Source organism: Ziziphus jujuba, chromosome 1 (genome assembly GCF_031755915.1).
Source record: "Ziziphus jujuba cultivar Dongzao chromosome 1, ASM3175591v1".
Classification (NCBI taxonomy): Eukaryota; Viridiplantae; Streptophyta; class Magnoliopsida; order Rosales; family Rhamnaceae; genus Ziziphus; species Ziziphus jujuba.
In genome coordinates this window covers 41,600,734-41,623,194 of record NC_083379.1, presented here as the reverse complement: position 1 = coordinate 41,623,194, position 22,461 = coordinate 41,600,734, and the positions used below count along the sequence as shown (strand labels likewise).

The following is a 22,461-nucleotide window of genomic DNA, read 5'->3' as shown; positions in this document are numbered from 1 at the left end:
ATTTACTTTGCATAGATAGTGTGTTTGTTAATTAATTCAAAATAAGAATGTATGTAAATATTTTTTAGATGTCAGTTTGAGGTCAATAAAGAATAAATAAAGTTTTATTCCTAACAAAACTCTATCCCTATCTTTTTATCTCTTCATGTTATATCTAGTTCTTCTTTTTTCTTTCACTCTAAACTGCTGTTTTTTTTTTTTTTTTTCTTGGTAAAAAGTAACGTATCAGGCTCGTAGTTTAGTTTGTTTTCTTCTGCATTGTTTATGTCTTCACCAGGTTTTATTGGTCTTAATTTTTTTTAGATAAAACCAAATAAAAGAAGAATGATCAAAGTCGAAACCAATAACAATACTAAAAATATCTTCAATGATTCTTTTATTGGAGCTATGTGTCATTGATTTTGAAAAATATTTATGTTTATATAACATTCTTTCTATTTAATAGATAATGTTTTAGATAATTTCTCTTTAATGGATTCTGTTTAAAATTTTTTAAAATGTTAATATGTAATTTTTTTATTTTAAAATTATATATAATTAAAAAAATCAAAAATCCACTTAGAGTTTTTTTTTTTAAAACAAAAATCAATAAAAATAAATAAAATATTGACTCCGCCTGTTGAACAGAATTTCTATTTTTTTTTATTGCCATATCAGATTGACAGAACTAATGTAAATAACATTTGAAAATTTTTTTTTAAAAATATTATCTATTTTTTTGATGTGGTAAAAAAATTTAAATAGACAAAAAGTCATTAGAAATGTTCTAACAAATGCCAAAAAATATATATATTAGACATATCTTTTTATTTTTTCTCCATAAAATCTGCTTTTATATTACACCAATGACACCAATGACAACAAAACAAAGAAAAGACACTAAAATACCATAATTCTCATAATGGGCCCTATTTCAATTGGGTTGAACTTCAATATGAATCTAAAATAAACCTACACACGTTTCACGTTCTTCCGAGCCCAAACAAATAATTTAGATTGTTTATGCAGCATCATATTCTCTTTATTCATTTATTTATTTATATATATTTATGATCCTGTGGTTCTTTATTTTTGATTTCTTTTTTCGTTCACACCATTTATTTTTGGATTGATTTAACAGAAAGTTGTTTATTGTTATTTGATTTTTGATTGGTGAAAGAATAAGAGCTTTTATTAGTCTTTATCCAAGCGCACCCTAGGATCCTTAATTTTGTAGTACATAAACAATTTTAAAAAGAAAAGTGATGAAACTAAGCAATTCAATCTAATAGAAATTTTATCATCAAAAAATAAAAAAAATCTAATATGAACATCATCTAATAAAAAGGAATATTTTATTTACACTTTTTAAAATTTGAGATAAATATAAAAATATTTTTTAGATTTATTATAATATTATTCATACCCTCTGACGAGATTAAATTATCTTTATACTCTTATTTAAGTTAAATTATTTTTAGAATTCATTTTTTGACAATAATCATTTTAAAAAATTCAAAAGTTTTGTTACTTTAATTTTAATTAATTGTATTTAAATAATTTATATTTTAATTAATTTTATTTGTAATAAATGATAATTTTTCAGTTAAAAAAAATATGTGGTGATTTTTTGAATATGACTATGTACGTGGTGGTTTTGATAAGATAAGTTTTCTAGCCAAGTGATAATATGTCGAATACAATTTACTAAAATTATTTTAATATATTACAATCTGTCACATATATTCAATTAAATATATTATAAATTTTCAAATATATTCATCAAATATATAACTTATTTAAAGAACTTATGTAATTAATCTTATCATATAGGTTTTTAATAAAAATGAAAAAAATATCATCTAATTTAAACAAAATTAATTACAAATATATTAAAAAACTTTGAAATTTTCAAATGAATTATTATAAAAAAATAAAAAAAATTGAAAATAATTTAACTTAAAATAAGTGTACAAAGGTAATCTACGTTCTCTGAGAAAATGTGAATTATATTATTAGAAACGTAAATGATGTTTTTGTATTTATTTCAAATATCGGTGTGTATTTATTTACTTTTTTTGGGTCAAAAAATAAAACGATAATGCTATAAATGTCAAATTATTGATAAAAAATATTTATTAAATTATACATGTTAATGCATTATTAATTGACGTATCACATAATCTACATATCAAACAAATAAATTTTTAAATAAATAAATAAATTAAAAAATAAAATAATTAAATATTATTATACGATTTATCATGTTATTTTATAAATAAATTAGATAAATATTTTAGTAATTTTAATATTAATTATTAAAATAAAAATTTTGAACATCAAGAAAAATTCTAATATGAACAAATATTTTTAGATTAAATTGGATTGAATCTGTAGTGCCCACAATTCTACAGTCACTTTTTAATACATTTTTTAGAAAAAAATATATATTGAATCTTTGTTGTGGATTAACTATGTGTATTTTTTTGGCGAATGATTAAGTGTATTATTGATTATTTTAAAAGCAAAATTTGAATAATAACCAAAATATATATTAGGATTTATTTTAAAAAACAAAAAATATTTTTTAAAATTTATTTTTTGGGATTAAAAATAAAAAAAGTAAGTAAATAAAAATTGGAGACATTATTTTTCATTTCTACTATTAAAATTATATTTAAAAAAGAAAGAAAATAAAAGAAAAAGAAAGGTGTGATAGTTGGAGAAATATTTACAGGCGAAGGGTGCGAACAATTATCGCGTTCTTATTGGCCATCGCATCGCAGAACCCAAAACTCACTAGCGAAATTAAATTATCATATATACCCCTGTCAGCCCATAACAATTTCCTCTCTTTTTGCAGAGGCCTAGCTCTCCTTTTCTCTCCTCCATAACATTCATTTCTTTTTTCCTTACATTTTCGACGAGGTCCATACTCAAACCCTAACAATCTAACTTTCTCGGAACACGATTTTCCTGGAAAATCGTCGAGAAAATGCAGCACCAGAGGCTGAAGCAGCAGCAGCAACAAGCTATGATGCAACAAGCTCTTCTTCAGCAACACTCTCTCTACCACCCTGGCCTTCTAGCTCCTCCTCAGGTTCGGGTATTTTCCTCTCTCTTCAATCCCGCCTTCGATAATCCGTGTCATCTCGTTTCTGTTTCTTGAATTAATTTTCTCGTGTTGTTGATCTTCGATTGTTTTTAGGGTTGGGATTGTGGGAGCTAGGGTTAGTATAGTCTGTTATTGCGTTGGGAAACACCTGATCTTGAAGGATGGCGTTTTGAATGGATTGTTCCCGAGTGAAGAGTCTGCAATTTTTTTGTTTATTATGGTTCTAAATTGTTATTGTCGCGGGAAAATTGGATAGGGTTTGGGATTTTGGATGGGGGTATTAATTGTCATTAATTGTTTTTTTTTTTTTCTTTTTTTTTTTGGTGCTCTGGGTTTGGTAGTGAAAGAATTTGTAAATCGTGTGAAAAGTGATATCTTGTATGTTGTATTGCCGTGACGAAATGCAATGCTGGCTACTTGTAAGCATGCACTTATTGGAGGCTCAGGAATTGTAGTGTTATTTATTTATTTATTTTTTTAAATTTATTACCGTCAAGCGTTTTTGTTTTGCTGCTTTTTTATTTTTATTTTTATCTTTTTTATTAATGGATTTTAAAATTTTATGAACTTGAAATGTAGCACCGTGATAAATCTCTCTTTGTGAAAGAGACTTGTTAAATGGAAAACACAGTTCCCATCTAGCTCTACTTGATCTGAATATGTAGCAAATGCAGTATGACCGTGCTGGGTATTCAGCGTTTTTGGTTCTATGCCATGTTTTTAATGGTAATAGCAATTGAGTGACAGAAGAGTTTGCAAAACTGAGTTTCAAAATGGTAATAAAACAGCTGTTCGTCTCTGTACGTTATTATTTTGAATCTATCCCAAGGAGTGGCCTTTTCTTGGTACACTCTGAAAATTATAGTTGGAAGTTTGAACTGTAGTCCATGATGAAGTGTTACTATTTACTTTTGTATTAGATAGGTAATAGGTTAGCTAAAAATACCTTCTGGAACTCTTTTTGTTTTCAGGTTTGAAATATTCTTGATACCTTGTAAAGTAGGGATTTTCTATTCTAGTTTGCATTTTTTTCCCCCTTTTATTTTCTTTTCCTTTTCACATTTTTATTTTGCAGATTGAGCCAATCCCAAGTGGAAATCTGCCTCCTGGTTTTGATCCAAGTACTTGCCGCAGTGTGTGAGTGTTTGTCTAGAATTTTTTTTTTTTCTTCTTTTTATTTTTGTGTGTTGTTCTTTTGTTGTATGTTTGTTGTTTCAACTTATGTAACTTCTCACTTTTTTATTTTTTCTTACCCTTTACTTGATTTTAACTGTTTTCATTGCATTTCTGGAATTGCCTTTGTTAATACCACCTATTCTACTGTTATTCTTCGGCCTCTTCTTTGTCAATGATTCCTGAGTGTTTGTCATAAAATCTGTTACATGTTGTGAAATAAGTTTTTTGTTGCATTATCTTTTGTCTTTTTCAGTTGAGGGCAAGTACTTATGGCTTAATTTATTTTTCTTTCTTCAGTCTCTTCGTCTGTGATTCCTGAGTTTTTGTCATTAAATCCTTCACATGTGGTGAAATTAGTAATTTGTTGCATTATATTTTGTCTTTTTCAGTTGAGGGCAAGTACTTATGACTTAATTTATTTTCTTTGTTTCTCTTCTTTTTTTAAAATTTTCAGTTTCTTTATTTTGGAGAAATTGCAGGTACGTTGGGAACATCCATACGCAGGTAACAGAACCACTCCTTCAAGAGGTTTTTGCGAGTACTGGTGCTGTTGAAAGTTGCAAACTTATAAGAAAGGAAAAAGTATGTTTTGAATTAATTACATCGGTGTTATTATTATTTTTAAACTTAATTAGCTTTTTAGCTTCCAGCTGCTTTTTATATCATTATGATATCTTTATCTATGCTTAATGCAGTCATCATATGGATTCGTTCACTATTTCGATCGCAGATCAGCTGCCCTTGCTATATTGTCTCTCAATGGAAGGCATCTGTAAGAATGACCTTTAAGATTTCCTCTGTTCTTGCTTTATTTCTCTCTCACTCTCTCTCTTGGTTGATTTCTCTGATATCTTCTGATGTGATATCAGGTTTGGGCAGCCTATCAAAGTAAACTGGGCATATACTAGTGGTCAGAGGGAGGATACATCGGGTTGGTTTCAAATTTGTATATGAATCGTTATGGCTGATTTTTAATTTTTTTTTTATAATTATTTTTAATACTTTAGATATTATCACCATTGCTTAAATAAGATTTCATGACTTGCAGGTCATTTCAACATTTTTGTTGGTGATCTAAGCCCTGAGGTTACTGATGCTACATTGTTTGCTTGCTTTTCTGTTTATCCCAGTTGTTCGTAAGCTTCATGACTATGACTTCCTATTGTTTTAAAGTATTATTTCCCTTTAGATAATGCATCTGATGACTGTATTGTTTAAGGCTTGTGAAAAATCCCTTCTTTTCCATGTGGCTCACAGTGTATTTATTGCAACAAATAGCCCTTAATTTGATCTTTTTGGTGGTTTTAGAGATGCAAGGGTAATGTGGGATCAGAAGACAGGGCGTTCAAGAGGGTTTGGGTTTGTTTCATTCAGGAACCAACAGGTACTGTTCTGATTTTGCTGACTGATGACTGTTTTATTTATTTATTTATTTATTTTTTTTATATTCTTTAATTTTACGTTCATGTTGAAATTTACTCTTCCAGGATGCCCAAAGTGCGATAAATGACTTAACCGGTAAGTATGATGTTATCCATCGTATGTATTTCCTCCCAGAATTAGAAAATTTGAAGCTTGTGTATCAGCTTAAGCTTCAATAGTTCTAGGATGCTCATTCCACGCTGAAATGGTTGTTTTATGAACTTCTTTGATGCTATGGTCCAGGAAAGTGGCTTGGCAGTAGGCAAATACGTTGTAACTGGGCAACAAAAGGTGCTGTTTCAAACGAAGACAAGCAGAGCTCCGATGCAAAAAGTGTGGTTGAACTAACAAATGGCTCATCAGGTGAGTCATTTGTTATGTAAAACTGGAATGACGATAGCCTATGGTTCATGGCTTTTTCCCTTGTTAACTACTCTGATTATTTTATATGCTTTTGCACTATGACTATTTTGCTCGAATACTTTGATCTTTGGTGCCTTGGTAAATGAAATTGGTTTTTGTTTCAGTCTCTATCTTGTGGAAGTCCTAAGCTTATAAGAAATAAATTCTCTTTTTTTTATTTTTATTTATTATTATTATTTTTTTATTGTCTTGGTTTTTGCAGAAGATGGTAAGGAGACAACAAATAGTGAAGCTCCAGAGAACAACCCTCAGTACACTACTGTTTATGTTGGCAATCTTGCTCCTGAGGCAAGGAATCGGCTCCATATATACCCCCCCCCCCCCCCCCCCCCCCTTTTCTTTGCACTTGTATTAGTGTGAATACTTTCTCAAACATGAACTTGCATCTCCACTTTATACAAAAACAATGCCATGTGTATGGAAGGGTAGAGATGTTTTTAAGAGCTGATGTGGTTTTTCCACTGGGCTGTCTTTAATCTTGGACCTAAAATTTATATGAGAAAGAGGATTATTGTTTTGAAGACTGAAAACAACCCTGAGTTCACCACTGTTTATGTTGGCAAACTTGCTCCTGAGGCAAGGAATGAACTCCATAAAATTCATGTTTTCTTTTTTTGCACTTATATGAAATGAATGTGAATACTCAAATATGTACTTGCATACTCTATACAAATACAATGCCATGGGTATGGAGGGGTAGAGATGCCTTCTTTATTTGAGAGCTAATGTGGTTTTCCACCGAAGTTTCTTTAATCTTAGACTTTATAAGAGAAATAGGATTATTGTTTTGAAGACTGAACTAATTTTGAGTTTTATTGGCAGTGTTTTCCAACAATTAATAACTTATTTAAGAATTCCCCTTTTCTTTTTTTTTTTTTTTTTTTGGGCTAATATAGGTCACTCAGCTTGATCTCCATCGCCACTTTCATGCGCTTGGTGCTGGTCTGATTGAGGAAGTTCGAGTCCAGCGTGATAAGGGTTTTGGTTTTGTGAGGTTCAGTACTCATGCTGAGGCAGCTCTAGCAATTCAAATGGGAAATACCCAATCTCTTCTATGTGGGAGACAAATTAAGGTGAGCTTTTGTTTGTTTGATAAGGCTTTTCCAATAGAAGGGTGGCATTCTTTTTCATGTGATCATGTGAGTGTGAATACTGCTATAAAGTTGCAACATATGAAGATATCAGAATTTTTGCTGGACAGGATGTCTTTGAAACTCAATTTATTTAATGTTTTTGATGGGTGTTGCCTTTCTCTCTGGGCTTTCCCATTTATTTATTTTTTATAACAATGCTTGCAAATCCCTCAAGTAGTTGAGTGGACTGGTCAACTTACTCAACATGCCTTTATTGATGATCCATGTTCATGATCTCCCACCAATTGTTGATAGAAATTCTGTCATAGGGAATTTTCATATGTTGAAGACATTTATGATGTGTTAGATTGTATGTATGAAGTCCTTAAGTTGGTGATGTGTGGATGTTGCAGAAGAAAATTTGTGATGCATTTTGTTTGGAATTTCATTCTCTTAGTGCATTCCTTTATTCCGCTCAACATTTATCCCCCCCCCCCAAAAAAAAAAAAAAAAAAAGGAAAAATTGAAAAAAGCATTTATTAGAAATATAACTGAGAGATCAAGAGCACAAGCGAAGAATTCTCAGAATTTACAAAGCCATATATAAATGTTGAGCAGCATAAAGGAATGCACTAAGACAATGAAATTCCAAACAAAATGCATCACCAATTTTTCCCTGCACTAATAAATGCATTGCTTGCTTGGAAGATTTGGATACATATAATTAAAATTTTTAATTTCAGGTATTTATTGTTTTATTTTTATATTTTCTTGTTATAGTGCTCTTGGGGTAGCAAGCCCACTCCACCAGGGACAACTTCAAACCCACTGCCTCCACCTGCGGCTGTGCCTATACCTGGCCTCTCTGCCTCTGACCTCTTGGCCTATGAGCGACAGCTAGCAATGAGCAAGATGGGGGCCGGTGTTCATGCCCTCATGCATCCACAGGGGCAGCATCCTCTTAAGCAGGCGGCGATGGGCATGGGTGCTGCTGGGGCAAGCCAGGCTATATATGATGGTGGGTTCCAGAATGTTGCTGCCGCTCAGCAGCTTATGTACTACCAGTAATATACAAGAGTTCTGTTATATCCCTACCTATATTTCCTGCCTCATGCAGGATTTATCTGAGTCCTAAACCTTTAGGAAGGCTTTTCTTTTTCTTTCTTTTTTTCTTTTTGGTCCTTTTCTGTTTGAGGTTGTTTCCCCACCTTATATGCTTGCTATTTGTATGGATGTGTATCATGTATGATTTTGTGTCCTTTACCTGTTATGATGAGTGGGTATGATTATTAGAGGAAGCTTTTTAGTGTAAACAATAGTTCAAGTTTTTATTTTCACCATCAGCAGCTACCGGGTTGTAGGCTTTTTTCCCTATTTTTGTTAAATATTTTAGGTAATTGTGGGAAACAATGATTTAATTATATAAATTGCCAAAGAGGCTTATTGGTTGCCTGCTATCGAAATTTATTGCTAACCTGTGTTAACTCGAAGACAAGTTGGTTTTGTTTATTTTATTCTGACCTTTAATTTCCTGTGATATAATATTGTTTAACCAATTAAGAACACTTGCTTTATATTTAATTTGGTGGGATCGTTTCCCCTTGACTGGATGTGTATTCTTTTTGTAGACATTTATGGATCAGGAGAAAGCTAGCCTTGCTAACTCCTGATCCAAGGCAAGCTTCTCTTTTCGTGTTGCTTTGCCTGTTTTTGGTTTATGAAACATACTCCTTTTAACCCATAAAAAGAGAAAAGAAAAAGGAACGTTTGCTTTTGTTGGGACACATGTTTTGTCTTATAATTTGGAACTCGCAGCTTGCAAGGTTGCCAAACTCAGTACTGCACCTCCAGGACTATTCACTGAGGCTTTTTCACTTCCATGGTCGACCCCGGTGTTCAAGCACTGTGGGTACCAGAGAGTGCCGGTAACTAGAAAAATAGAGGAATAATTACAGCTCAACCCTATTCGTACACTTGCAGAATTCATAGCTTTTTTTTCCAACATAATTAAGCAACAAGTACGATGTCCTAGAGGTTACACTTGTTTACAACAAAATGTTAAATACTCATAATTTGAAATGAAAGCAAAATTGAGAAGCTCCGCAGATTACTGATTGGCATTTAGCCATTGACACCCTCTAATTCAATCTCGACTTGATATTACTCTAGATAAGAATAATAAATTTGACCAAGCCGATCAGTCGGATTCCAACCTTGCAATATAGTTGTCATAGAATTTCCCTGCACGCTCAAGATCTCCAAGCTCGGTATAACAATCAGCTATTGCTCCATAAGCTTCTGTATTTCCTGAGTCCTCCCTCTCCCGTTCAGAGATTGCCAAAACCATAGAATGGTATTTAATTGCTTCCCGATATTTACCCTGTCTTTGCAGTGAAGCTCCTAAAGATGAAAAATATTAAATCAGCTAGAGATTAATTAGATATCCTACAACCACTAGTTTATATAAAACAATTTCAAACAAGTTGGATATTATTCTGTAACTCGAGAAAACATAACTAGCTTAAAAAATAAATAAGCACTGTAAGGAAAAGCTATTCAGAATTACAGAATACCATTGACAAGGCTGACAAGCAATATAATAGTTAAAAAGATACTCCCAACACAAAAAAGCAATCAGTAAACATCAAAATGTTAGGGTAGGGCTGGTTTTGATTATTTTTAAAGCAGATAAGAAAATAACCCATTGCCCTTATAAGAGGGGTTTATTAATATTTCAATGTCATCAACATATCCAACATTCATGCACTACTAAAATAACATGGTACAGGAGTAGTAACAAACCTAAACCTCTTGCAGCCTTCTTTTCCTCAATGGGATCCTTCACATCTTGAGCAAGCTCAAGAGCTGTCTTGAACTCTGTGAATGCTTTCTCTAATTCTTGGTTCCTCAAAAAATTCTTCCCAGACTTCAAACGAGAAATCAACTCCTGCTTCCTAGGATCAACGATGACTTCATTTTCTGATATTCTTCCAGCAACAGGAGCATAGCTCAAGCTAGGAGCATAGGACTCAATCTTTGCTTGCCTTCTTAGAGCTTGATTTATTTGGCGTAACTGTTCATTCAGTCGTTCTAGTTCTCCTCTCCTTTGCCGAGCAAGCAATCCTGTCAGAACAACACTAGAATACTGAAAACAGAAGTAATATACAGAACAAGCGACCTCAAGGCCCCATGGATTACATAATTTTTTAAGGGATGAAAAAGAGGTAGGCATCAAGCATACAACGTAACAAAATTTCTTCTCCTCTATAACCTAGCTACTCCCAACTACAACCAAGGATAAACAGATAAAACCACATTTTTGGGAGATGCACATGATTCTATGTTCAAGGCTCGAAAAGACAATCAAGCCACACAAATTTGGAATTTAGGAGTTTCAATGCTTCACACCTTTTTCATCTGTACAATGCTTTGGCTCTAAACCTAGCCTCCTATGATTTACAGCTACAGAATTTCTTGTGCATCTCTAATGACCGGTTCATTAACAAAATAAAAAATGAGTATAGCACACATGGACATGGTTACAAAAAAACTTCACTACATTATCAATAATTTTGTTAAAAGCACTGGAAATCAAAAAGCAAAGGAGCAAAATTAGTAGCTACCACAAAACAAGTATTTCATACCTCCAACAGTAGCACCTATAAGGGCTACAGATAGCAGTATAGGCATGTTGAAAAGAGAGTTTTCAGCCTCACAAGTTTCTGCCAGAGCTTTAAAAGGTACAGTGAACATCAAGGCATTACTGATACAAAATGCCATAGCTGGGAAATTGATCTGTATATTTCCCTGTGAAAGCAATAATACAGACATGAAATGGCCAAAAAGTCAGTATTGAAGAGAGGCTGACTGACACATCACAAAGGGGGGAAACCTTAACATACAATGGTGAAAGGTAACTTAAATCGCATGCATCTTTCTTGAAAAGTAAAGATATTATGTCCATACTTTAGCAATTGTGATGTTATAATAAAAAGTTTTAATAACAGCAACCCATACACCAAATTTAACAAAAAGAGGGAAAAAAAAAAAAAAACAGCTGATACGAAGCAACTCACCATCGTACCTGACAATTTGTGATAGATGATAGATGGTGTATCTCAAATGATTCATTAGAACATCGTGCAAATGATGATATTAACTTTTCCGCCTTAAACGAAAGAGTAGTAAACTTCCCTGATTCAACAACATATAAAGCGTCCGATCAGTACAACCCAACCCTTTATAAATTGAAATAATGCACGTGGCTTAAACAAAAAACGGTATAACCAAAAACATCTAATTGAAAGAAAGAAACTTTTGCGAAAAAATTCATTCACAATGTGATACTTTTTCCACAAACCGCCCGCTGGACCACACATTTACAAAACCATATAACCTCGTTCCGCTGACTTATCCTTTCATTCCAAATTACAAAAAAGAAAAACTCAAGCTTCTCACAGTGATTTCAGTTTATAACTTCAAAAAAATCTCTACAGCCTGGAGTTAGTTATCATCTTCTAAATTAGGCACAGATTCCACTTTCTATTTTATTTTATTTTTTTTGAATTGGAAAACAACAGCAACGAAGAACTAATACCATGCTTCAATTCTATTAGGCAGAGTTTTTATTTAAATTGTTATTATAATATTTTTAACCGAATCGCTAGAAGTTATGTTGAATTTCCATTTTCTTTTTGGTCGATTTTCTTAATGACCAAACAGGATCAACAACAAGATGCAGAGACTTGAAGCAAAAATGAATGTAGGGATTGGAGGAAGAGAGTAGTACTGACCAGGGAGATAGGCTTTGACGGAAAATTGATCGGATGGTGGAATTCGCCGGGAGTTACCAACGGAATGAGTAAGGAAGCAGGAGCAACGGACCACCACCGCCATTAATTCGGATAAAAAAAAGCTGATAGTCTATCTATTGGACTTTTAAAACGCACAACGTTTTTCTAAATTACGAATCTGACCTTCTTTTTATCTAACAATTACATTCAGAAAAAGGCCTTCCCGTTCCGAGAGAATACAGATGGTGACTACTTAGAGTGAGTGATTGGTCAATGGGTGATTGACCCAACTAAAACCCGAAACCCATAAACTAGATTCGTCTTGACCCATTAAGGCCCAAACAATGTAACATGGGACTTGATGTCCAGGTCAGTTTCTTCTGCTTGAAGCCTTGAATATAAACTGAACGCTGATAAGCACCAGGCAGCAGTGCATTTGGAGACCAAATAATTGAAGGAAGGAATGTCCGAGTATTCCATTTTCCCAAAAAAAAAAAAAAAAAAAAAAAAAAAAACTTTTTATTTTATTTATTTTTTTATTCCGAAGGATAATTTTAATTTCAATCTAAAACTTAATTAAAGTGGTCATTGTTATATGAGTAATTTCTTTAAAAAATAGTATTTGTTTATCTTTAATATGATAATTTAAGTGGATCAAAGAATTATAAAGTGTCAAGTTGATGATATTTTTCTGTCCCCCCCCCCCCCCCCAAAAAAAAAAAAAAAAAAAAATTGGTGAGGTTATGGTTGAATTTCAATTCAGGAAATAACAATATGGTCTTACTATCTACTTGCTTAAATAAGGACAATTAATTATGTGAACATTATATGCAGAACGTAAATTAAACCAGCGAGCCAAGGAATTAATAGAATCACACATTTCACACCGGATTTTATCTTATTTATTTTTGTCTTTTTCGAATTTTATTATGCATAACACTCTCACAACAATACAACAGAAAATATATTACAAGAGACAATAGGTCATAACACAACTCATTCACACATAGGATGGAAAAAATACATAGAAATTAGAAACTCAAACCATATTTGAAATTCCCTCCAGGCTCCAAGCTCTGTCGATGTGTTCTTCTTTTCCTCCCTGATCAGTTTGTTGCATTTACCGACTTGTCGAAACAACAAAATTGGCACAAATAAAAAGATAAGAAAACAATTAATAGGTAAAGTATAAATTTTCCTAGAATTAAGCCCAATCTTAATTTACATTGACTAATTATGTAGCCTAAAACAATGTTGTTAAAGCCTGCTACATAGACCCAGAAAATATAAGAAACTTGAGTCTTTGAATTGAAATAATCTTTATACAAAAGTTTTCTACTGGTCAACTAACCCGCGTACAAGTGCTAGTAGGCGCCTATTAGCACTTATATGCGGTCATGTGGGAGCAGCATATGACGCTCACTGCATAAAAATTATATACAAACCAACACAAGGAGAGAGGGATGGATGGAAGATAGAAAACTTACTTGTGTATGTCGGCAAGTCCTGGAAGCAACAGCTAACTGTTTTTTGTCCACTTCACTTGTTACTCTTTGAACAAAATCTGCAGGCATACTTGTTAAGGTCATTGTCTTCAAGCCACCAGCCAGCTGCTTCAGTCCTTTAATTTCTTTCAGATTATGACAGCATCCGATGTCTAATTCTTTAAGATTGGACATTGCTCCTCCCTTGATTTCCAAAATCTCCAGTTTCTCCAACTCCCGCAGTTTGATCACAGCTAGTTGTGGGAATTGGTTGGTGTCGATGATAATTTGACCATCAGAATATGAATGTTGCTTCTGTCCTTTAATTTCTTTCAGATTATGACAGCATCCGATGTCTAATTCTTTAAGATTGGACATTGCTCCTCCCTTGATTTCCAAAATCTCCAGTTTCTCCAACTCCCACAGTTTGATCACAGCTAGTTGTGGGAATTGGTTGGTGTCGCTGATAATTTGACCATCAGAATATGAATGTTGCTTCTGTCCTTTAATTTCTTTCAGATTATGACAGCATCTGATGTTTAATTCTGTAAGATTGGGCATTCCTCCTCCCTTGATTTCCAAAATCTCCAGTTTCTCCAGCTCCCACAGTTTGATCACAGCTAGTCGTGGGAATTGGTTGGTGTCGATGATAATTTGACCATCAGAATATGAATGTTGCTTCTGTCCTTTAATTTCTTTCAGATTATGACAGCATCTGATGTTTAATTCTTTAAGATTGGGCATTTCTCCTCCCTTGATTTCCAAAATCTCCAGTTTCTCCAGCACCCACAGTTTGATCACAGCTAGTTGTGCGAATTGCTTGGTGTCGATGATAATTTGACTGCCAGAATATGAATGTCCATAAAACTTGAGGGACTTAAGATTGGATAGCTCTCCCAGCTTTTGCAGCAGGTAATCGTTCTGTAATTGAGACCCTGTCAAAGTGAGGATTTCCAACTTGGGTGAAACTTAATCTCAGACATTGATTTAAAATTTGATAAGACGCCCACCAAATACAACTCAGAGAGCTTGGCAAGATCTCCCATGTCTGGCAACTTGAGGCATGAAGGTTTGCCAGATTGATCAAGGGATCTCAGCCTCAAGGATTGAAGATTGGTAAGTTTCGAAACCCAGTTAGCTATTTCCTCTGCTGTTTTAGGATGGTAAACATAGGTCAAACCCAATTTTCTGAGGCTACTTAACTTGCTCAACCATTTCACCACATGACTGTTGCTTCCTATAGACAGCCCCCACAACGTCTGCAGATTGGTTAAACTATTAATAAAGCCTTTCTTATTGGACGTGTCGAAGTGAACTTGGTTCATATAGAGATGTCTGAGGCTCTTTGCCTTCCAAATGGTAGTTGGCAAAGTCGTAATATTAGTGTGTTTGACATCTAAAGTCTCCAAGTATTGCAGGGCACCAACTGAATCAGGAAGTGAATCCAAAAAGGTCCACCTCAAGCCCAAGTAAGCAAGCAAGAAGAGTTTTTCAAGTGTCTCTTCTGGTAACTTTGGTTTGTAAACATTTTCAAGATCAAGCACTCTAAGCAATCCAAATCCTCTTTTAGCAACAAGTTTATCAAGAAAATCACCTACCTCTTGTGCTGGTGTATCCCGCTTTCTGGTATTAAAAGATATGTAAGAACGAAGGTGTTGCATGTAATGTTTATCATTTGAAGTGGAATGTGGATCAGCTGAAGTGGGAGGATAGAGCTCGATGCCATGATCATGTTGTGCAAGCCGTGCAACACTGAACTTGGGACGCGGGTCTTCGGCCGACTTATGGACATAAAAAGTTCCAAGATCCATGGCCTTTCTTGAGAAGAATTTGTACATATCTCCTGATGGTATACTGCACGTCTTGGGGCGTTCATTTTTATACTTAAGAGATATCATTTGACTTTCTTTAAGTTTCATTAGATAACTCATTGCCAAATCTTCAGGAATAAGAGTAGTGGTCTCTGAAGACTTCAAATCCGGTATTACCAGTCTCTCTGCAATCCATAGCTTGAATAATCTTCTAATGGGGATCTCATATTCTTCGGGAAAAAGCCCCATATAAAGATAACAAAGCCTCATCCTTGGAGACAGCAATTGATATTGCCGATCCCAGCTTGTTAGTGCTGAAACTGAAACTGTATAACTTGATTCCTCCTTGAGCCTTAACTTGTTGGTGATATGTAAAGGAGGCAACATGGTGGTTGCTTGAGGCAAATGTGTAGACATTTCCCCGACGATTCCCATGAGAAGTTCTTTCTCTGTTTGGTTAATTGAGGCTGCACCTACTTGTTCAAGTTTATCCTTTTCCTCCTTTGCGTAGGTGTTGGTCAACAATTCCCAGCCTTCTTGAAAACTTATAGGCCTTTTAACTACTTCAATAACCCTTGTAACATCTGACATTTGTGCATTGCTGGTGGTGAATATGACTGTACTCCACTCTGTTCCTTTTGTCCCCATCACAAATAGACTTAAACATCTGAGGATGATTCTCGATGAGAAGTTGTCACAGCCATCGAAGACTACGATAAACGAGCAACTCTTCAACCATTGATTCACTTTCGAAATCAAATCTTCCAAACTCAGATTGTGGAGTTCCTCAATCTCTACTCCCAAATGAGTACGTGCCAACCGCCAATCCTGTTGTTCGGCTATGGTTGTGTAGATATTGTGCATATCGTGTTTCGGAAGCACAGTAACCCAAGCACAGATTTCAAACTTGTTCTGATCCTTAGCTGCTTCGTATATTTTTCTTGCAACGGTTGTTTTGGTAGGTCCTTCATCGCCCAAAATTGATACGAAGCCACCCAAATTGTATACTCTGTGAACCTTTTTTCCCTCTAGCTCTACATGACAAAAAACTAAACAAAATTTTTGCTTAAGTTTGCTTTCTCCTTCAAAGAGTTTCTCTATGATTTTGCGATTAGATATGTTCTCATCCATAGCCTTGTTCATCAAAGAGTTGAAAAGTCCCAGGAAACCGCTCATTTTCTTTTCTCTTCTACAGAGGATTGAAAATGCGTCTGCCTCCACAGAGTGAGCAAGGGGCAAGACTTCTTCTCGAAAATCGTCAGTAAAACTCGACTCATTGAATTGGTATCCTGCTAATAACTCACTGTATTGCTTCCTCAATTCTCCAAGCCTCGTCTTCCATTCACCTGACATATTGTTTTCTAACTTTTGTATGGCATCTGTAAGTTGTGTAACAGCTTCCATGGAATTATGGATTCCAAAATCACTATTCTATCAACTCCTCTCTCTCTCTGGCACTAGTTTGAACTTTGGAAGATGATCGTCATGTCAATCAAAACCTCCTAATTGCTTTATTAGATTCTTGTTCATGTGGATTCTCAACCTCCTAACCAAGGCAAGCATTGTCCTTTTTTTTTTTTTTGGGTTGTAATCTATACTACTATTATTGTTCGTCATGTCAATCAAAACCTCCTAATTGCTTTATTAGATTCTTGTACATGTGGATTCTCAACCTCCTAACCAAGGCAAGCATTGTTCATTTTTTTTTTTTTTTTGGTTGTAATCTATACTACTATTATTGTTGGCGTTGATGATATTCGATTCACTTTATAGTTTTGGAATAACCAAAAAAAAAAAATAAAAGATTACTATTTGTCTCCGAGACAATCACTAGTGCGGATGGGATGGTTACATGTCCGTATGACAAATTAATTTACTGCGATAAGCTCACTTTTTTATTTAAAAAGTCAAAAAGTAAATTAAAATAAAATTCATTTAACGTGCTTGAATTTATTTATTTATTTATTTTAAAATTTTGCAAGTGCATTTTCCCTCCTTTAAAACGACCTGTTGTAATCTTTTATCTCATAGAGTTTATATATTGAGAAATGGAAACCAAAAAAAAAAAAAAAAAAAAAAAACTGAAAGGTTTCAATTTATAATTATTTATTTGATTTTATGGTACATAAATAAACAAAAGAGAGGATAAAATGTAAAAAACATTAACATGTTTTCTTACTTGTTGTTTATCTCAATGTAATACCTATACACATGTATATCATGACTTTAAGTCGAGTTCTTATGGCACCCTTTCTTCATAGGCGTTAATTATTTTCTTCTTCTTCTTCTTCTTATGTACTGCTAGTTTCTTTATTTTATTAGATTTTTCTCTATGGATTCTCAAACATCTAATCAAGTAGCAGCATTGTATTACACTTTGAGTAAAGGCTCCAAAAATCACAGAACCATTTTTTGCTTTTTTCCTTTTGCGAAGCATAATAGTTTAACCGTCAGTTTGGTAAGAGGGACGGAAAATATAATGGATGAAAGAGGGAGAAGGGATGGAGAAATTGAGAAATGAAAAGATTCTAACCTATCCCTCCTCTTGTTTGGTATAACAAAAAAGTTGTGGAAAATATATTTCCATCTCTTGTTTGGTAGAGTAGGAAAAATAGAAGGGAAGAAAACATTTTATACATCAAATGACCATATTAACTTTTATTATTTAAAATAATATTATTAATATAAAAATAACCAGACGATAAAATATTTCCCTTTTTTTTTTCTTGCTTCTCTCTCTCTCTCTCTCTCTCTATATATATATATATATATATTGATTTGCAATATATATATATATATATATATATTGGTACTCAATGTTTTATTTTTATTTTTTTGTTTTTCTAAACTCATGTTTTTTTTTTTCTTTTTTAGCTATATTTTTTTTTCTTTTTTTTTTATAAAGGACACAACTCACAAGTGGCATATGCTATACTATATGATTGACAATGAATATTTATTTAAAGTTCTTGCAAAATTAAAAGAAAAAAAACTTGATACAAACCCAAAAAGAAAAAAAGTATTAGTAATATATATTAACTATTTACTTTATATTCATTTAATCAACAAAGAAGAGAAAAAAAGAAATTGAATATGCGTGTATATATATATATATATATATATGTATCATCAATCTTGTTTCGATCAAGAATGGAATATTAAGGACCCATTTGATAACAAATTCATTTTTTGTTTTTCATTTATTTTTGTTCGATGTAATTGCATAAATGTTATATTATTTTAAATAATATTATTAATATGAAAATAACCAAACAAAATAACTATTTTCCTTTTTTTCCCTGTATATATATATTTGGTTGGACATTGTAAGCTTTTGATTTTCAAAGTTAGTGCTTGATGAGTTAAAAAAAAGATCAAACAGGACCTAAGCATGTTATAGAAAGAATTGGAAAAAAAAGAAAAAAAAAAAAAGAAAAACTAATGTCTTTCCATTTACCTTATTTTCATAATTTTTTTATTCCAGCTTTTTCTTACTCGGACCTTTTTTTTTGGTAATTGTCATGAATTTTCATGTGTTAACTTGCTAAAAGACTATCGCAAAACTTTTTTGGCAATATTATTGAAAAAAAAAAAAAACTAACTGGAAGTTAACACATAATATAGTGTTTGGACTTGGGCGGGCCATCAAATTAAAAAAAAAAAAAAGAAAAAAAAGAAAAAGAAAATATAACTGAAAAAAAATAAAAGCAAATCAAAAATAAAAATAAAAAATAATAATAATTTCAAAAAATTATTTGGTAAATAATAACAGTTTCAATAAATGAAAGGTTAAAAAATAATTTTTATTATTTTATTTATGAGTACAATTTATCTTTCTACTAATCCCTGCACTTATGGAGGAATTGTTTTGAATGGAAAGATATCCCTACTTTATATCTTTTCCCTTTTCTATTCTAACCAAACAATGGATTTGCTTCCCCTCTCTCTATTTTTCCATCCCTCACTTTCTTTCCTTCCACTCTTCCACCCAACCAAACAAAGCCTAAGTGTGCGTGAAGTTACCTTGTTAGTACTATTGTTTCCTATTAACCCACCTTTTTTGCTCGGAAAGAAAAATGCTGTTTGTCTGTGAACCACATGTGACAATCACCGGTCGTTGTGAATGGATCCTATGCTCATTACACATTTTAATTAATCTACCTTAAGTCTTGTACCAATAGTTTCTTCCAGTTGCCTTTTTAAAGGTGCAAGGGAGCAAATAAAGTTGCTGATACTGCTGCTAAATTCTCTCTGGAAACACTGTTAAATCTTTCTTTTGATGAGCTTTCTAGTTGGGAAATTCCTTATAATATTTTGGACTTGGCTGTTATTGAGGAGCGAGCTCTTGCTAATGGTTTTATTCATCAAAAAGTGGAGTAGTAATGAAATTTCTCCTCTACTGCTACTTTTGTTGCAGGACATGGAGTTCTAAATTATAGTCGTTTTTGAATAACACTTTTCAAGTCTTAACGTTTGGTAAGCAGGTTAAGGATTAAATAAAAATTATTTATTTTTAAAGAATCTCTCTCTCTCTCTCTCTCTCTCTCTCTCGTTCATTGTATAAACCAGGGAAAAGAAAAAACAAACGAAAATGTGCCATTGATAAAACATTGATAAAACATATAAAGATACAATTACAACCATATGAGATAGGGACAAACAAACGAAAGCAACAGCTCAAATTTGATCCTCACTGAATAATTATTTATTCTGCATACATTTCATTTCACATAAAGTTTCACTCTTGCATGGCCTTGTGATATTTGGAACTGTTCAGTTAAACCAAAATGTGCCATCAGAAGCCAGACATGGGAAAGAAGTTCTCCACCCCTTCTCAACTGCTGAGCATGTTGGTTCCCCCTACAGCGGCTAGCAGCATAAGCCAGCATCTCCACCCATACTTTACTAATCATTTCCCATTTCTTCTCCTTATCATCCTGTAGTCCTTGCTGCAACTGTGATGCAAGCCTACACCCCTCAAACAACACAGATTTGCTTCTGTCCCCTTTCACTTTAACGGGTTCAACTGCCGTGCTATTCACTTTCCGCAACATCTCACAGGCTTTGGTTTTATCTACTTTGGACTTTCTTCCAAAATTTAGATAATACTTAACCCGTGAGAAAATGTTTCCACTACTTGCAGATTTAGCGCTATCAGAGGTGGAGCTGTATTCTTCAAAGAACCTATTGAACTCAGCTTGAGTATCTCGAAATCTGATCATCCCAATTCCCACTGGTAACATGATTGGATACATGACGAGGAGATGTAACATATATTGCGATAAACTTATGCTCAGTTTTCCATAGTTTGTTCCTTCTGGAGTTTTTGGATAATCCGCACGGTAACAGAGATATGTAGCAATATGCCAGATAAGAATGCTCTGATCGAAATCAACCTCGACACTCCATTTAAGTTCAGTATGACCATACTTCATTAGTACTTGGCTTCCTCGGCTGGATATTGCTGTTGCCACATTTGATATATCCTCAGACTCGCTTTTGAGATGGTTAAAAATCAGTCCTTTCAAATCAGGTTGTACTTGCTCATACTTTGTGTAGTGAAGTTGTTGTATCATCTCATTGGGGAAAATGAGCTTTAGGATTCGACCACAGATCATGGGTTTGTCTTCGAGGTAAAAGCTCAATGCATCAAACTGTGCAATGGAATTTGACCACCTTCGAGGTTTTCGCAGCCGTAGATAGGAGATGAATTTTGGATCACCCAAGTGCTTGGTGAACCAAAGATCAGTCCAGTCAGAGGAAAGCAGCAAGAGTACTGCACATACCTCCAAAACAACAGCAGCACACATCAGTAGGTATGTGATGCTCAAATCAACAATTGAGCAATGTTTGTGGTCAGCCATGGAGAATAAAGCCAACACAGTGCAAGTGCATGAAAAACTGATGAAGCGGAGAACCAATCCTATCCGTGAATGGATCAATGCCGCTTTGGTATAAAGCATGTCATACACAAACCCAAGTTCCATTTCTACCAATTTGAAAGCTTTATTCACGTCCAGTTCAAAGAATAAAGATCGACTGCTTTCCCGCTCATCGACACCGAGGATTAGATCTACAAAAAGACGCTTAAAATTTTGTAACAGGTCATGCGCTTTATGCAGCTGTAATGCATCAGGCAGCTGGTTGGAACTATTTTGGGCGGAAAAAGTGCGGATCTCTTCTATCTCCTCAATTGTAGTCACGAACCCCTCGTACTGTTTTAAGGAGTATTCCTGCATAAATGTGGCGTAATTGGGACCAGGGTCAGCAGGGGTGATCATGGAGTTTCTGAATTCTTCAATGCTTGCGGACCTCAGAGACCACGTTCTCTCCGCATATTTGATAGTTCCTGCACAAAACATCAAAATGGACAGAATAGAGAGTTGAGAAACTCTCCAAGCCAAAATGAAAATGTACAGCGCGACTCCTGTTTCTACTCCTAGTCCAAGAAGGTGCCGTAGCCACAGCTCGTTGTCTTCCAAGGAATAAGCTGTAATAGTGTCAGGCCCTCCCAAGTGTAACAGAAGAAATGGTGCCCAGAATGCAGTTAGCTCAGCATTTGCGTCCAGTCTTCCGCCTTGCCCATTGCTGTCGACTACATTTCCAAGATTGTCCATGATGACACCAAGGGCAACAGTTGCTACCCAATCAGCCATTAAATAGGCACACCACAGCACAATTCTGATCCAAACCTTCTTTTTACTTTTCCTGTAATTGCCAAAGAAGATGAGAATTATCTGCAAGGTGAGGCTGAGTAAAACCATGGCGTGCAGCTCCCAGCTCTTAAACTGTTTCCTCAGACTTGGAGGAAAAAGCTCCGTGACTCTCCTCACCTGTACGTAGATCAAGCTGCCAGCAACAGTATTCATGGTATGTTCAACTTGATCAGGTTATAACTTGTGATGTATATACTTTTGCGGATTGTTGATCAGTCTAATTATTGATTGTTCACTGCCTCAAATGACAGACATTCGAAACTTGTTCATGTAATTTTGAAGATTGTTGATCAATCTAATTATAGATTGTTCATTAATTGCATCAAATGACAGATATTTGAAACTTCAAAGTGGAAAGAAATCTCTGTAACTGGCACGTCAGCAAAGTTGTGATTATTCCATTCTAGGAAAGTAAGAAGGGATTCGGAGTACTAATGCGTTGCATGTGCAAAATTATTCTATTCTAAAC

General features: G+C 34.0%; 4 protein-coding genes across 5 annotated transcripts; 1 reads left to right on the top strand and 3 right to left on the bottom strand.

Moving 5' to 3' along the window:
• The first annotated feature begins 2,740 nt into the window (after positions 1-2,740).
• LOC107434586 (oligouridylate-binding protein 1B) lies at positions 2,741-8,645 on the top strand. 2 transcript variants are annotated; one of them, XM_048473439.2, is made up of 12 exons: positions 2,741-3,085; positions 4,170-4,231; positions 4,750-4,852; positions 4,966-5,042; positions 5,140-5,201; positions 5,319-5,406; positions 5,579-5,654; positions 5,758-5,788; positions 5,936-6,055; positions 6,318-6,403; positions 7,012-7,188; positions 7,969-8,645. In XM_048473439.2, the coding sequence occupies exons 1-12, from the start codon at positions 2,975-2,977 to the stop codon at positions 8,254-8,256; spliced, it is 1,281 nt and encodes a 426-aa protein (XP_048329396.1). In that variant the 5' UTR covers positions 2,741-2,974; the 3' UTR covers positions 8,257-8,645. The 2 variants fall into 2 exon arrangements, with proteins under 2 accessions (XP_048329396.1, XP_048329398.1); XM_048473441.2 differs by having other exon boundaries at positions 2,742-3,079.
• A 469-nt stretch (positions 8,646-9,114) lies between these two features.
• On the bottom strand, positions 9,115-12,139 carry LOC107434772 (protein FLUORESCENT IN BLUE LIGHT, chloroplastic). The gene is made up of 5 exons (XM_016046254.4): positions 11,982-12,139; positions 11,273-11,382; positions 10,833-10,995; positions 9,991-10,311; positions 9,115-9,588 (listed from the first exon to the last, which is right to left on the bottom strand). Exons 1-5 carry the CDS (start codon positions 12,082-12,084, stop codon positions 9,386-9,388), a joined length of 900 nt encoding a protein of 299 aa, XP_015901740.2. The 5' UTR covers positions 12,085-12,139; the 3' UTR covers positions 9,115-9,385.
• A 733-nt stretch (positions 12,140-12,872) lies between these two features.
• LOC107434596 (disease resistance protein RPM1) lies at positions 12,873-16,881 on the bottom strand. Its single transcript, XM_016046077.4, has 2 exons — positions 13,469-16,881; positions 12,873-13,108 (listed from the first exon to the last, which is right to left on the bottom strand). The coding sequence occupies exon 1, from the start codon at positions 16,678-16,680 to the stop codon at positions 14,404-14,406; it is 2,277 nt and encodes a 758-aa protein (XP_015901563.3). The 5' UTR covers positions 16,681-16,881; the 3' UTR covers positions 12,873-13,108; positions 13,469-14,403.
• A 2,996-nt stretch (positions 16,882-19,877) lies between these two features.
• LOC107434620 (uncharacterized) lies at positions 19,878-22,455 on the bottom strand. The gene has a single exon (XM_048466484.2). It carries the CDS (start codon positions 22,143-22,145, stop codon positions 19,998-20,000), a length of 2,148 nt encoding a protein of 715 aa, XP_048322441.2. The 5' UTR covers positions 22,146-22,455; the 3' UTR covers positions 19,878-19,997.
• Between the last annotated feature and the right edge of the window lie 6 nt (positions 22,456-22,461).